The sequence below is a fragment of the Oreochromis aureus genome, linkage group 6 (genome assembly GCF_013358895.1).
Source record: "Oreochromis aureus strain Israel breed Guangdong linkage group 6, ZZ_aureus, whole genome shotgun sequence".
Taxonomy (NCBI): Eukaryota; Metazoa; Chordata; class Actinopteri; order Cichliformes; family Cichlidae; genus Oreochromis; species Oreochromis aureus.
Window position 1 is genome coordinate 34,353,412 of NC_052947.1, and position 16,730 is coordinate 34,370,141.

Here is a 16,730-nt window from a genome sequence, read left to right on the forward strand (position 1 = left end):
CTGTTATCTCAAGCCGCTTTACTATACATCTCCAATTTATGGAGTTGATGTGGTTTGTGTCAGATCATACTTCTTCATGCGGTAGTTCAAACCTTTGAATGTGATTCATGTTCTTGTCTTGCTCATTGAAGCTACTTTTGTACAATTATGATTAAGTAACATTAGTTGTAGTGCCACAATGACACTTTTGCATTGTCAAGTTATCAAAGAAATCAAACCATTAACCGCCAACATCACACACTTCAAGTAGCGGCTCAAACACTTCTCTGCACGTAAGAAATCACAGTAGCCTGCCAGCTTTCCTCTGGTTGGTTTTTTATTTGCAGTTCTTTACATTTTAGAAAAAGAATCCAAGGATTTTGCCTCCTGTGTGTTTTCGTCTGGCCTCTTCATGATCCATGATGCCAGCTGAGGTGGTCAGCACAATGTATCTATGGAAACAAGAGTCAAACAGAGCATTAAAATGTGCAGCATTAAAATGTACTGCATCTTCCAAAATATTAAGTGAAACTGCTGCCAGCTATGGGAGTGTTTAACAAGAAAAGTACCAGCTTCTATATAGAACCCCCAAAATTAGATAAAGCACAGAAGGGTAAAATATAAACAGAAGCTGCAAAACATTCAAATAAAGCTATTTAAAAAAAAACAAAAAAAACAAAAAAAAAACAACCCCACATTGAAATATTAACCCATACTTTAATAGCGACTCAGTGACTGATGCAAACTGGGCCCAATATGTCTGCAGGTTACTATGGATTTCATGCTCCAAATGCAACCACATTTAACACATCAAAACTTAACTACAACTCTCACAACAATCTCGATCCTATTCACGCTCATTTTGGCATTTCCATTCAAAAACAAAAGGATCTCCAAAAAGAAAGACCTTTATCTACCAAATTAAAAGCTTGGGCTCGATTCAGTGTCCACATATGAAAATATTCTAATCAAAATTTACCAAATATTTCTTTGTAAAAACAAGTTGTGTCTGCGTATAGTTTGCAGTAAAATATGGGAGACTGAGGTGCTGCTGTTAATGTTGCATTTCCAGCAAAGTATAAAAATATCTTGCTTCACAGTTATTAGCCATAGTTGTCCCAAAAGCTTTATGAGCACAGGTCTTTAAAAGTTAAACAGACTTTCGTTCACCTCAGAGCTGGTTGAAATTTTGTGAAGTGCTACAGTGTGTTTGCGTTGCTGGAGTTTAGTGCTAAAGTCTGCTAAAATTAATCCGTTGTTGAGATTTTATGGCGTAGAAAGAAAATACTTCGTTCTTTCCTAATTAAGTCCAAATACACCCAAGAGAGCCGACAACATTAATATGTACAAGCTGTACACCATCCAGGGCACGCACCATGCCCTTTATTTCCAACGGCAACCACTCGAACCCCTACAAAGGAGCGGAGTTACATTGGTAAGTATGTAGACAATCGGTGCAGTGTTAATTTGTTCAAACATAGCTCCTGTTTAATTCCTTACTGTCCAATAACATAGGTGTAAAACACCCACATTTTAATACTGATGTGCTTTTACAATGTGTACTCTCCTGTCATGCTTGACAGAGCATAATAATCACAAGTATATTTGCCACATTTATTGACATTGTCGCTAAAAGCAATTATACTGTCTGCAAAAGATGTAACAACATCATACATCTACATGTTCAACATACATGTCTGAAGTAGTTAAGTATGCTTGGCTGCTTTAGCGAAGTGTGTGCTCTCGAGTCTGATGCTGATGGAATTTGTCAAAGCAAAATGTTAAATGATGCCTTAACCTCAGGATAAGGTAACACACTGCATCATGTCTCAATGCATGCTCAATCATCCAGGTAAATAAATCCCAAAAGGTTGATCCTCCCACTGAAAACACTACGTCCAGATGAACAGACTCAACCTTTTGGGACATTCCATTCCATTCATTCGCTTCCACTTATCCTTTTCAGGGTCGCGGGGGGCGCTGGAGCCTATCCCAGCTGTCATAGGGCGAGAGGCGGGGTACACCCTGGACAGGTCGCCAGTCTGTCGCAGGGCTAACACACAGGAATAGACAACCATTCGCACTCACATTCACTCGCACATTTACACCTAGTGGCAATTTGGATTATCCAATTAACCTATCCCCACAAGCTGCATGTCTTTGGACGGTGGGAGGAAGCCGGAGTACCCGGAGAGAACCCACGCAAACACGGGGAGAACATGCAAACTCCACACAGAAAGAGCCCGGCCTGATGGTAGAATTGAACTCAGGACCTTCTTGCTGTGCGGCAACAGTGCTAACCACCGTGCCACCGTGCTGCCCCCTTTTTTGACACTGCATCATATTTACCATTAAAAAAAAAAAAAAAAAAGCTGTAATTATTAGTTTTGGACATGTAATTCTTTAAATGTAGTCTTTAGAGAAGCTGCTGCCTCATCAGTGGACAGCAGACAGACACCAAAAAAGCCAACTCATTCTCAGTTGCTTCATTAAAAACATCAACAGTGATGAGATGTCACTCAAATTGCAGGTGTGAGTGAGCTGCAAAACGTATTAAGGAGCATGTGTGGGAATCAAAATTGTTATAAAAATTCAGCCAAAGTTGTTTCTGTTCTTTTCCAGCAACACATATGATAACAGCTGCAGCCTCCCTCTCTGTCACAGACAGAGTCGAGGAGTCAAGGTGGGTAATGTTAAAAAAAAAAAAAAAAAAAAATTCTATAATTAAAAAAGTTTTTATTGCTTTGCTTTCTGAAGCCATTTCTTTGATCTGTACAGTCAAAAAAGAAAAATTAATTTAAAAGTGGCTGGTAATGCTGTTATCTAGTCGCGAGTTAGGCCTTAGAGATGTTCTTAATGATCAAGCTGGTGTCGCAAGGACAAATTTCTGGCCTGCTACCAATGCAGGGCTGAGGGTGAGGGTGCAGACAAAGGAGACGACACAGCCAAAAGTACATTTGGATACCTCACAGGACCACCATGGGGGAGAACAGCTCAACTATCAGCTAAAGCTGAAGGCCAACTGTCATTCGCTACTGAAAGCAACACCAACAACATCAGTGACCCTGAGCAATTTGGAATCAAAGGAAACTTAAGGATCCTTTGACACGTTCACCCACAGAAACCTTGTTTTACTTCACCCAGCTAGATCTTCACAACTGAAACTTTTCTTTTAGTCATCTTGATTAGAGTGAGACTAAACTGTGAGTGACAGAGTAAAATAAATGTACACAAGTGATTTATAAAACATGGGGAAAGGAAGCAATAATGAATGTAAATAATAAAGTAGTCATTTTATCCTGTTTTCATAGCCACTGGAGACAAAATTGTAAATAAAATTAATTAAATTATAGCCCTACTGTAAGCACAAACTACATCAAAACCTTTGAGTAAAAAGACAATTAGTGTACTTTATCACACCACCTGCACAAGAACCATTAAACGTGTGTGTTTAATGCTTCTTAAAGCTGTTTTTTTTATGAAGACACTTCAATCAGCTGCATATCTTCAAACTCAGCTACAGGCTGAGACAGCAGCAATGTCCTCTCTGCCCTCTAGATCACGACTGTAACAGATCATAAAATGATCTTTCGGACAGATCATCCAACCAACAGGGAAACGCATTAACAATGTAATGTGTGCAGCACTACAGAAACAGTGATAGCCACCTGATCAATGGACCTAGTATAGTTCTGCACTAGTCACATACACATCTGTCTGAAAAACTATTAAGAGTGCAATTTAAAAAAAAAAAAAAAAAAAAAAAATCCACTTGTGGCTGCCTTATACAAAATAAATCTTTGTCCAGTTCCATTGTGCCCAAAACAGCGACAAACAACGATAATTAAGCTACAGTTACTCATAACAAATCGAGACACATGGATCCACACAGTTAACCACCTAAAACACTAACCAACTACACCATTTTGTCAGGCAGGGCCAACAAAGAGAAGGCATCAGAGGAGCAAATTGTGCACCTTTCAAACCAGAGCCTCACTCATCATATAGAGACATTTATGGGCCAAAATGCACCTAAAAATGTCTGGTTGCTCATTTCCAGTTGGTTTTTGCATACATTAAAAGTGTGATAACATTTCATAAATAAATGTGATGACAATAAATAGTTCTCACCCAAACTGTCTTGAGGGCAGCAGGTTGTTCTGCCACTTCTCCAGGTCCTTGAGCTGGAGATCAAAACGTGGACTAATCACGCCACACTGACAAGAGAGAAAGAGTGGTTTAGACTCCATTCACAAACCAGTTAAAGCTACACACAAGCAAGGCTAGACAGTGATAAGAGTTAAACAAAGTTTAACATATCTGAAATGAAAAAAATGACCACTGACTTATTTGTACATAACTTTAAAGACTGTATAGAAACAGCTTCTCTGTCGCCATTATGACTAGAAACCCTTTCAGATCCAAGTTAACTTAAACGGCACTAACATAAAATTATATTTCCTTTAGTAATTCATAGCAAAAGAAACAAAGCATGTGTTTAAAACTATCAAAGCAGTGACATGAATAACTGCACAGGTTGGTCATATTTACCTTGTTCAGCCTGCCTGTGAGATTGACAACAATTTTTCCGGCTCTGTGGTCATCAATGATCTCAAACTCACCAATATAACCTGCAAGACACAAATGACAAAAACCAGTAAGTTAAACACGTTATTAATGTGCATAATTATTATATACATTAAGTTAAACACATCAGGGTGCTTCTCTTTGTAAACCAGAGGTCTCAAATTAAACTCAAGTTATACTTTTACCAACTGTACACACAAACAAACCAGTCAGACCGTCAAGATGCCTTACAACTGCACATAGTACATAAAGTATCAACTTGGAACACACACACCTTTAACATAATGACACTCACCGTGCTTCATCATGACGGTTAGGAAGCGCACAATAACCTTGGAGCAGGGCCTGATGAGGACCTGACGTTTCCCACGCTTCTCAGCATTGTTGATGCTTTTGAGAGCATCTGCGAGAACGTTCATGCGCACCATGATGCCTGTGGACACAAAAAAAGACTTTTAGCATTAGATCCAAAGGCCTGGACAAAGAGGAAATTAGTGAATATCATCACCATCGATGCTCTACAGACTACAATAGAACACTGATGGTGAAACGTTACAAAAAAAACTCAGTCAATTTGACAAAAATGCTCACTACACTACAAAGAAGGACTTAAGTAAAAGAAAGCCTAGTTAGCAAAACCTTGCTAACACGAATCATGGCGAGCTTTTTCTTTCCTTCTACAATTATGAGCCACCTGGCTAAAATTTTCCAGAGATCGCAGGTTAAATACTGCTCACACTTTACTCTTGACAAGTAATGCTGTGGCTTCAGTTACACTAAGAGAAGAAAAGCGGAGCCTTCCACTGAAGCATGGTCATTCATGAGCACTCAGAGTAGCTACTTAGCTTATCCGCCTGCAAACGCCACAGTAGTCTCCTTAGTTCTGCAGTTATAACGGTCAATATAATATCGACAATATGTACCACATACAGACCTGTACGGACAGCTAAAATGCCTTATTTGTTGGACATTTGAAACTCGCATAACTGAGAGCGAAGCTAACAGCTATCAAGCTATCAAGCCGCCCTGAACGCACCAATTCCCGGGGCCAGGCAGTGCCGCTAACAGAGGACAAAAATTATGAATCCGCTACACTAATGGAAACCATAATCAGCCCAAATCATTACTACCAACTTTGACTTCGAAATGGACTCAATTATGGATTATTTCACAATATGATGCTTTAGATACTTAAAAGATTGAAGGTGACGATGTAAAAAGACATCTTACCGGTTCTGCAATATGGCGGAAAGAGGAAGTACGAAGTTCCTGCAGTGCATTATGGGAAAAAAGGTCGAGACTTTTTCAAGCCGAGATGGCCCACAGCGCCAAAGCCCAAACTCCTCCAACAATGCCCACATACCGAAAAATTCACGTTTATTTTGTCCCTGAAAACTGCAAGCCGCGGAGAGTAGTCTGACATTTACAAGTAACTAATATTTTATTTTGTTCGGCAGGTTTAGAAAAATCGTCTTATTTTGTATAGCTGTGGGCTTAAATGGACCACTTTCTTCGACCTCAAACGAAGATTAAATTAAATAAAAATAAATAATTTTGCTGTCAAGTGTCCCTAAGCGCTTTGTATAAATATGAAATTTAAAGCAGTGTCCCCAAGTGATGATGAGTGTCCTGCATTAATATCCAGGAGCTTAACTATGAGTGCTTTTAAAAGTGAAAATATATGAATTTGAAAATATACATGTATGTACACTAGATTATTATTATTTCCAGTCGTAAACCTGGCTAAGGGCATCCAGCATATAATAAAACATGCATCCATCTGATCTGGCCACCCTTTAGGAAATACGAGAGGAGCCAAAATTATATTTTTGTTTGTTTGTTTGTTTGTTTTGGCCAGGGAAAACATTGAAGTTCAGAATAGATATTGTAACCCAAATTGAAAACTTTGTAAAGGCAATTAACTCTCAATGTCATGTCTCAGTGAATATGTCTGGTCATGGTTGTATGTTGACAAATTTGTGAATATTCACACAAACTAAAAAAGACGCCATTTCCTGTTCTTGTGTTTACTTAGTAAGATTTGTTGACCCCGTTGCAAATAAAATTTCAAATTTCAAGGAACACTTTTTTGGTCATTAAATAAGACTCTGATTTTTGTTTTTTAAATATTATCAGAAATGAGGACTCAGAGATCATCTTAGCCTGGAATTTGAAGGACAGTACAGTCAGTGTGCTACCTTGGTGGTGAGTATAGAAAAGGGGCCTGTCTGAGCTCAGATCTGATGGAGGGGTCTTCATGTTAAAAGGGAGTTTTTTCTTCCCACTTTTGCCAAAGCACTTGCTCACAGGGGGTCATCTGATTGTTGGGGGTTTCTCTGTATTATTGTAGGTTCTTTACCTTACAATAAATCCTTACAATTTAAAGCTACAAATAAAACTGAACTGAATTGAACTGAACTGAATTAAACACCATTATTTATGTAATTATTTCATGTTGTTTCTGCTGTTCTCACATTTGCTAACAGTCTCTATGGGCTTGGTGCTCCTTATAGAAGGAAACTGTGAAATATACTTTCACAAGTTATTTAATATTCTCATTGTGTATTCTGACTCAGACCCTGTGAAGAGTATAATAAAACAGATTACAAAGTGCAAACTCTCAGATCCACATCATATTTTTTATTCCACATTTTGACACGTGCAACACCCTTATTGCAGTACCTAAATGAAATTAAAACATACAGCTACAGCACTGTCTGTAAATGCAAAAATAGCACAACATTATGAAAAATCATGCTTTAGCAACAATGAAGGACTGCAATATTAAGCCCTATGCAATACTAGTTGCATTATGTCTGTGTATGTAACTAGACATAGATTGTCACAACTGTGCAGTGAGTAACTGCAGCGTTTTTCTTTATATTAATAATTTCACATGTCAAAAATTTTTGTTTTTTCCTTGAATAAACTCACAAATTATTGTGGTAGGTCACTGATCACCTTTCTCTGCCCTACGCAGAAATATTACAAAAACGAGTCACATTTCTATTTTGCATGCATAGAAAGTATGTATAGATACTATGTAATATATGTATATATATATAAATATATGTATGTCAGCATAGCATCAAAATCTAAACACTCGAACTAAGTCGCCAAAAATCGGTAGTGTCTTTGGAACTAAGTGCACCAAAAATTATTGAGTAAGAGTGAATGAAACTTTTTGATATGTTTTCTCCAAAACAGTTGAACACTTAGCTGATTTGTGTATTATTATGTAGTAATCTGATTACTAGAAATTTGACAGATTCTGTATCTTTCAATGATGCATATTGGAAATCAGTGAATAACTAAAAAAGACTGTAGATAAAGAGTATAAAGCAAGTTTAACTGCTAAAAGCTGCATGAACACAAAAGCATTTCTATCTTGTTTGAGCAAAATGTTTGTGTTTCCGTCAGCTTTCAGCTACTTTCTATTCATTACCATTATAACTCTACTACCATGCTCTGATGTTACATGTTCCTGTGGAGTGATCAGGCTGAAAGTGTGTTGTAGGAGGTTATGCACAGCCATCTGCTAAACACTGAGCTTGTCGATCAGTACAGCTGCAACACCTCTTTCCACTGGTGTCCAGTAGAGGGCCCACTAAACCATTCAAACCCAGATGCAGTGACATACCCTCCAGCCAAGTCTCAAAGTGAACAGTCATGTGGAGCATAATGGAATGCTGAGTAGCACAAGACATAGTAACCAGATTTCTACAGCATTTCTATGGTTACGTTAAATTTTCAACACATTTGTTTTCATCTATTTATTTAACTTTTCATGTACCCTAAATTTTCACACTTAGCCACCATTCCTGACCATGCTGACAAGAGAATCTGCATCTCCCTGGGGATCCAGGCCCAGCCTCTGGAGGTCCAGACCCATGGCTACCAGCATCTGGAGCAAGGTAAGCTCCTGCTGGGTGGTCTTATCCACCAAAGCTGGGCAGGTGGGGTTACACTGTGGCCACTGACAGGTATCCAAGAGGTGAAAAGGACATCCTTTAGCCGGGGTCCTGTTGTTACGTATTGCTTCCAGACTCCTGTCCCAGCATTGAAGGGCACGTGGCAGAGACGTGCCTCTAACTTGAAAATTTGTCCAGTTACTTTAGGAACAACAAGACGGAGAAGTTATGAATTAGAAATAAAGAAAGAAAAATGGGAAGGTTGTCAGAGTTAGTAATTAAGGACCAGGAAAGGGCAAATGGCAGGAGACTGTTTTACTTTAAGTTTTGCAACTGCAAGTGTTGCAACATACAAAGCTACAAAAGACCTTGAACTTTCAGCTCCTGACTTTGATTACACCCCCTTCAGCATAACTAAGTATACTTATATAAGACTGCAATGACCCATCAATGTCCATGTGAACAACTAAATAATCTCTATGTTAAAGTGGTACTGGGACGCTAGAGAAAGTGTGAAGTGGCATTTGGTGACAATATGGTTTGATGAACAAGCAAAACAAAAACAGCAGCATGAGCTCACTGGGTAGAGGTGACTACTGGGGAGAAAAAACAAGGGTGCCAGGTGTAAAAGTATGTTGACACCAACTTGAATATCAATTCTTACCTTTTGGTAATTAGTGTGTGGGAGAGGCAGGATGGAGCAAATACAGCCCTAAAAGACACACAAAGAGAGAGCATTTGTTTCTGGGAGATGTTAAAATCCATCTTGATTTATTTTTCAACTAGCTACAATAAGATTTGAATCTAGTCACTGCGTGATGACGATTTTTCACAGGAATGCATAGACGGCACAGAGAACTTCGAGGAACTGTTGGATGTTAACACAGAATTTGATTTTCTGCTGTTTTAAATGGCTGGCAGTTCACTCAACAGTTACAGGCTTTGACATGTAAATGCTACTCCTGTGAAATGTACAAATGGATAGTGGATAGCAGCTCACCACCCTGCTCTGCAAGCTCTAAGTACATTTTGTTAAAGTCACCAATTCCATTTTAAAATCTTCTCTTATAATTATAAATTGTAGCTTGAATAGATTTCCTAATCTATTAAAATGAATGGTTGTATTTGCCACTATCAATGGTCAAGAATATAAAAAGAAAACACTAAAAAGCAGTTCCACTTTGTCCCAAGGGCTTCATTTCAATTTCAGGTCCATTTGAACGAAGATGTTACGGCTTGTAATGGCTGGAAATCAATGAGTGCTAAACATACAGTTTTTATGTTCTGTTAATGTTAGTAATGATTTGGACATCAATATATGATAAGTTCTACAGAACTTACGTGACATCTCTCAGGGAGTTTTTGAGCTCCAAGCCCAGGTTCTGGATGTACTGCCACTGCTCCTCAGACATGCTCTGTCCCCCTATATAGATGTTTTCCACCCTCAGCTGTTCCTCATCAAACAGCCACTGTACAATAAACACAGGGGCTATAGGGAAAATAACATTTAGTTGATCAAATCAGTAAATTCAATCAAGTCTATTAGTCACTTCCTGCCAGTTATTAAGCTGTATCCACATACACACACACACACACACACACACACACACACACACACACACACACACACACACACACACACACACACACACACACACACACACACACACACACACACACACACATATGTACTCCCCTGGATGAGTAAGGGTCAAACAAAGTTAGGAACTACCTGAAGAGCTACATAGGTTCTTGTGGGTTTACGTTCACCACCATGTTCATGATCTTTTTTTTTCTGTGTGTACAATTTCATAAGATCTGCAGTTTTTTGTGCTGGCCTCAGTTGGTGATTAAATTTGTTATTTAGACCAGTCTCTAAAAAGTTTTTATATTCAACAGCCAAAATGAAAACTCCACCAGTTAAACATACTGTTACTAGCCACACTGGCCCCCTTTTCAATGATTACAGTGAATACAACTCAGGATGTCATGATCTAAAAGTTTATGCACCAGCGTGGCAGTTAGAGTTTCAAGATTTACATAGAAAATTTCTTTTCTTTAATTTCAGACCCTGATTTTGAGATTTTGACTAAATATGTGCTTTTATATGCTTTGCTGATTTTGCAACTTTAAAATTCCATATATGTGACAATAAAGATCTTAAAAGTTTGCAACGAGGGCTGTAACATTCAGAAGGCTTCTATAAAATAGCTGCTGTCCAGTTCAATCCAGTCCAGATGAACACTGGGTTTATCATGTCTTCAGCGTGGGAGTCAGTCTGCTCACTTTCAGAGTGAATGAAATTCACAGTTCTAATATGTCGGTGCTCATTATTTCTGAACTGCTCAAGTCAGTTATATGGTGTGCATTTAAATTGAAAACATCATCATAAACAAAGACACCAGTCAACACTCACAGGTCAAAGTAGAGTATAGTCTATGACCAAAGAAGCACTTCCACTCTTCCCCTCTTTTAAAGAGCTGCCGACATCTGTCAGGAACAACCCCGTTCCACAGCCTGAGATAATAATGCACAGTTAATCAATAAAATTCACGAATGATATGATTTTCAAATCCTACATCGGGCATAGGAAGAGATCTAAATATTGTCTTCACCTGAGTCCAATCTTGATAGCATCCTCAGGTGAGCAGGAAACTGTCTCAGGGCAGTTTGGTGATCTTTGCTGCTTGCTCTCCAGAAACCAGCCTGAGTCCACGAGGCCTCGGACCTGAGCTTCTGCACCAAGCTGCTGGAGCTGACTGGCCACCCTCTCAATGTTGAGCAAAACACCTGTTCCACCAGCGCTGCAGGGGAGCCAAGAAAATTAATAAATAGTTTGGCTTTGAGGGTGACATTTTTGTTTAGGATATCAAACTGACAGCGCATGCCAGCTCATAGCGGGGAAGTAAACATTTAGCAGGTTTCACATTCAGTTGATCCTGTTTTAGGGCCCGGGGACGTCTCAAGAACCATCCTGCTAACCTGGGAGGAATGTTCACCATTACAGGGCAAGGCCCTTTAATAAACATTATGTCACTGATCACAGTTGACTGTAAACATCTTCATTGTTGACAAGAGGATGCACCCAAAATAGGACTTTAATGGTTGATATGGAGACGATCCAGATGGTACAGAGACTCTTGTCCATCAGAGCACAATAAAACAAACTCACCTGCTACCAGACAGCATGACAACCTTGGCCTGCTTGATTCCTTTAGGGATGAGATCTTTGATGACCTCACGGATGATTAGGGATCCCATGAAGTTATATTCAGCTGATAATAAAGACAAGTATGAAGTGACTTTTATTCTCTAATTAACTGAACATTTAGAGAATACATGTTTTCTTATATCCAAAGGAGCAACAGTTACCTTATTGTAAAAGATTTGAGGAAACTTACTTGCATTTGTATTCCTATCTCTGACTTTGTCCCTGCCTTGTCGCGGCCTGGAAGGGGGTGTTGGTGGAGGCCCAGTGCCGCTCCACACGTCACTGGAACAGTAAGGGATGAATCTGCCATAAAGAAGACAATCACATTTGTTAGACTAAAGCTGGAGGCCCTGAAGTTGGTTTCTTCCCTCCCCCATAAAGATCACCTCAGGCTGGAGCTGACAACTTCTGTCATATATCAGAAAGTGGCAAATCTCTATTTTGATCACACAGCCTGCATGTTACTGAATTTCAGAAATGAAACTCTATCATTAAAGATTAAAATTGCTTGCATGGATGAAAGCAGAAAGTTAAAAATATCACCCAAAACACTAGACGCCTATGCAGCCCTAAGATGCAGCCTGTTCACCACGCAGTATATATCCTGCTGTGCCACCAGACTTTTCAGACGTTTCTTTCCTCAGGCTGTGCGATCACTAAAGTCATCTTCGACATTTCAAAATAAAAAACAATCTTCAAAAGAAAGAAAGGAAGAAAGGAAAAAGAAAACAAAATAAATTATTTATTCGTCATTAATCGGTGATACAGTTTTGTTGTTGTGCTGCATAATTAAGTTATCTTGTCTGACATAAAAAGGGTCACTGACAGTGTTGCACGCACAAAGAATTGTGTTTTCAATCCTTTTTATCTTATTTAAGGTCAAGCATATTTCCAGCTGCATTAAGAAGATATGTTTGCTGAATGCCTGATTATGCAACCTTTTTGCTGTTGTTGTTGTTTTTCAATACAGTCATTTTAAGAACTGTAACATTAGACAATTTGTCCAATGTTTCACACACAAAAAAAATCACCTAAAACAGCTTTAGGAAGCGACCTTACAGCTAAAAACAGGTTTTATTTATAGCATTTTTCAGATTAGTGCACAGAGAAAAATGCACATTTATCTGTTAATTTAAGTTAATTTAATTTAATATAATTTCTTTCAGTTTTGGCACGGATGTTTATGGAAATTTGTGAATATTTATGGAGCATATTTTTTCTTAATGTAAGTAATGAACTGGAGAAGTTTTATGACATCCAATAAAAATATCTACAACTTTACTCCTTTAAAGAATGAGTAAAGAATCCATAGAAAATACACATACTCAGTAGCACTTACACGTAGAAAACCTTATAGTTCTAGTCCAATTTTTTAATTTTGAAGGTTTTTACAAAGACATTCTTCATAAATGTTACCAATCATATCTTGATTTACTGAATATTCTTTCCTAAAAAAATATTTTTCTGTCAAGAGGGTTTTAATATATACAAAGTGATAAAAGATCTTGATGTAAAAACATTTCATTCTGATGTACACTATTTAGTAAGATAACACTTCATTTACATATTCTAACATCAAAGTTCAGAAAATGTACAATACAAAAAAATAATAGTCTTCATATTTGTAAGTTGAATGTTTTATCCTACTCCCCTGCAGTGTCTCCCATTATGTACAAACATTAATTAATACAACAACTATGGGAACAAAGAAAAAAGTTGTTTTTATATGTCATATGACACCTTCAGTAACCGCAAAAATACAAAGTGCATCTATGCAGGTACTTACACAATATTTGCATTATGCCAGTGTGGGTTTTCCTCAGCTTGAGAAGATAATATTCCACTTCCTGTAAATCCAACAATCACTCATTAAACAGATGTCCACTTGCCTCACTAGTCAAAGAAAGCAACTCTGTGGAAACGTGTAGGAAAGGCATTCTGAAACACTGTCGGCTGACTAACCTCTTTTGGTTTCAGGCCACCCCGATGAGCTCATTAGTCGGGGGATATTTTGGTACCTGTAATCACAGGTCTCTCTGCTGTAGCAGCACCAGCCACCTAAATATAATAGACACTAATATTAGACAGTCACATCCAAGATAGGGACACCCTTGTTATCCCATCACACAGGCCTGTGAGGAATGGTGAAAGCAATGGTTGCACCTGTAGGCTGGTACACTAACATGACCATAGTATGCATTAACTGTATTATTATAGAGGCTTTACCTTACATTATAAAGCACCTTGAGGCAACTGTTGTTGCGATTTGGTGCTATATAAATAAAATTAAAATAATAATAATAATTCACAGTTGAGCAAAAGACTAGAATGATCTCTTTAATTTACAAACTCTCAGCATGCAGATAGCTCATTTTTGCTGATTTGTCACTCAATAACATGCAGGAAAATTATTTGTGTTCGATATCAGAGTACAAGTAAATTTGGAAGACACTCCACCGGTGTTAACCTCATTTTAAGTCTGTGACACACAGCAACCAAAAAAGCTGACAGGACAAGATGACATCCACATTAAAATTCCAATGGGCGGGTGTCACGCTAAAACAATCTGACCTTAGGGGACTAAATTAACCATATGGGGTTTTAAATACTCACCTTCCAGAAATAACAACCATCGGCGGCTTCCTCTGAATTCCTTTAGGTAAAACCTGTAGAACAAATGAATGAGAATAAGGAGAAAGGGAAGATAAACCATCTTTGTAAAATCACTGACTCAATCAGCAAGCAGACATTAAAGAGCAAAAACAACCAGAACTTCTCACCCAGCTGCTGTCCCATCATTACATGTAACTTGTGTGTTTGTGAGGTAGTGCAGCCTCATATCATCTGTCTGGTGTCCAGCTCCACGAGTCCCTGCACCACCTTCCTGTCTTGATTCGGCTGAGCCTCCGGTGTTTCTGGAGGTGCTTCCAGTTCTTCCAGTACTTCCTGAAGTGACATCAGCTGCAGAGGCAGACTGGCCAGCATCACCTTGTTGGCTCCCACTAGACTTCTTTGTGGACTTTCCAGTAGCTTTAGCATTACGGTTGTTCTGACACCACAGTCCCCCAAGCAAAAGCAAGAAAACAAATGGACCCAGTATCTTCATATCTAAAGCAACATAAAAAATTAGGGACATGCAGATTAATTCATCCAAAACATGAGAAATATTCAAAAACTTTCCAACTTGCAAAGACTTTACCTTTCGAAGAAGAATCGGTTTTGAAGATTGCTGCAATGAACCCCTCACCCCAAGGGTCAGGCTGATAACTGGTTCTGCTGGAGAGAGAGACTGGTGAGACATTCAGTGCGCTGTGACAAGGTGCGAGAGGAGGGTCCCAGTCATGAGTAAGTGATGAAGTCTTGACCAGGTTTTGATGAAGGCTGCAAATCAGCGACGACCTTTATAGTGCCACCATATGGATCAGATTTCCTCCCATTTTCTCTTGCAGCTCCTCTCAGGCCCTGAGATCATCTGCTGACGACACACCGCAAGGGGAGGTACTGGATGGTTAGTGGTGAGGAGAAAAGATAACACACGCATCTCTTCAACATGTTTCAATTCTTTGCACACACCCACCTTCAAGCACTTTCCCAGCTGACCGTACTTCATGCTCAAGCTCTTTTTTACTCCTAACCTCTTTCTTCTCCCCCCTCCATCCACTACTGATTGCCATTTTTTTCTTATTTAAACATCTACATGGTCAGCATGACCGCAGTCACTTTGCACGGAATGTGACCCAGAGGTCATTCAAGCGCCCACCTCAAACATTTTCTGACATGGGAATCAGTCGTACCGTAAGGTTCCCGCATGGTCAACAGTCTCAAAGCACAGGTGGAGGACACTCTTCTTGGTTGTAGCACCATACGCATTATGCGCTGCCTCATTCTTTTAAGTACGTTCAGTTTTACAAGAAAAACAGAAATGTAACAATTCATTTACTGGGATAAAGTCATTACATAACTAATATAAAGTATAGGAGTGTGGTTTAGTCCTTTTCAAAGGCACATTAACAGAAAACCATATTATAATTAAAAAATAATAGCTTCTGTTCCTTTACTTTATTTAATAAAAAAGTGTTATTAAAGAACTTAAGATAAAAGGTCAGGCCTTTGTGGCACACAAATTATTCTTTGTACCTGCACTTGTTTTATTTTAAAAAATGGGGGGGGAAAGTTGAAATCTCTACAAATAGAGGGATTAAGGCCTTCTACTTATCAAAATCTCCATTAAGGTCATTCTTTGGAGCTTATTATGTCATTAGACAATCTGACTATTTAAGCATATTGTTTTTATTAACTCAAATGCAGGAAGATTTGTAAAGTCCTTGCACAATTTTCAGTTCAGTTTAACTTTCAAGCACTTCTTTATGCAGATGATACCACTTAACACTTAACAGCTCCACCGTAAGACCTAACTTTAACTATTCTGCCATATTTCTGTGATCTACAGACGCTGATTACAATTAAAGGAGGACTGCTGAAGCAGTTTTATATACTCTAACCCCCTTTTGGTTCTTGTCTTGGGCTAATCACTCAAGCTAAAAAAGTTCAGCGATTTCTATCCTGCAGAATTAAAGGTTTTGTGCAGTGATGGTAACTTTACCCACAGCTTTGCAGACTTCTGTTTGTCAGGTTAAGTTAGTTTGCCTTTGGTGATGAAAGCGACAGAGTATTTGAAACTGATCTGTAGCTGTCGCCCCTGGGATGGCTGTAGGGTGACGTACCACCGATCACTAAGGATCACGAGCCCCAGAGCTCTAAAATTCTCATCAATGAAATGCACACCATCCCAGAGTGTCAATCAAAGCAAATAATGATCGCTTGGAAGGCCAGTGGCTACACAAAGCAGTGCAGGGCTGTATAGGGTAGTCTGGGCTGAAAAGACTGCAGGGTGCACATTTCAGAATGATAAAGCAAAGAAGAGAAAAATAAATACATTATGCCAAAGGCAAATTGACATCTCTATTGGAAAACTGTACAAACAGAAACTTAGAATCAATGTAAAAGCATCAACTAGATGCTTTTGGAATGATTTAAATCTT

The 16,730-nt window shown here is 38.7% G+C and overlaps 2 protein-coding genes across 2 annotated transcripts; both read right to left on the bottom strand.

Moving 5' to 3' along the window:
* Positions 1–295: 295 nt before the first annotated feature.
* On the bottom strand, positions 296–5,905 carry rps15a (ribosomal protein S15a). The gene is made up of 5 exons (XM_031753865.2): positions 5,797–5,905; positions 4,862–4,999; positions 4,531–4,610; positions 4,111–4,196; positions 296–431 (listed from the first exon to the last, which is right to left on the bottom strand). Exons 2-5 carry the CDS (start codon positions 4,992–4,994, stop codon positions 338–340), a joined length of 393 nt encoding a protein of 130 aa, XP_031609725.1. The 5' UTR covers positions 4,995–4,999; positions 5,797–5,905; the 3' UTR covers positions 296–337.
* A 1,281-nt stretch (positions 5,906–7,186) lies between these two features.
* Positions 7,187–15,317, bottom strand: notum2 (notum pectinacetylesterase 2). The gene is made up of 12 exons (XM_031752824.2): positions 14,888–15,317; positions 14,469–14,796; positions 14,302–14,354; positions 13,651–13,746; positions 13,475–13,535; positions 11,879–11,991; positions 11,650–11,752; positions 11,093–11,281; positions 10,894–10,994; positions 9,819–9,966; positions 9,142–9,189; positions 7,187–8,678 (listed from the first exon to the last, which is right to left on the bottom strand). Exons 2-12 carry the CDS (start codon positions 14,792–14,794, stop codon positions 8,375–8,377), a joined length of 1,542 nt encoding a protein of 513 aa, XP_031608684.1. The 5' UTR covers positions 14,795–14,796; positions 14,888–15,317; the 3' UTR covers positions 7,187–8,374.
* Between the last annotated feature and the right edge of the window lie 1,413 nt (positions 15,318–16,730).

Bases quoted from the DNA above. Each gene is read 5' to 3' on its own strand.
- notum2 (XM_031752824.2), bottom strand. From the start codon at position 14,794: ATGAAGATACTGGGTCCATTTGTTTTCTTGCTTTTGCTTGGGGGACTG. The intron at 11,992-13,474 runs GTAAGTACCTGC...TCTTTATGGCAG, and splicing joins TGGCATAATGCAAATATTGT to ATTCATCCCTTACTGTTCCA. The intron at 9,190-9,818 runs GTAAGTTCTGTA...TGTGTCTTTTAG, and splicing joins AACTCCCTGAGAGATGTCAC to GGCTGTATTTGCTCCATCCT.
- rps15a (XM_031753865.2), bottom strand. From the start codon at position 4,994: ATGGTGCGCATGAACGTTCTCGCAGATGCTCTCAAAAGCATCAACAAT. The intron at 4,197-4,530 runs GTAAATATGACC...CTCTCTTGTCAG, and splicing joins TCACAGGCAGGCTGAACAAG to TGTGGCGTGATTAGTCCACG. The intron at 432-4,110 runs GTGAGAACTATT...TTGTTTCCATAG, and splicing joins CTGCCCTCAAGACAGTTTGG to ATACATTGTGCTGACCACCT.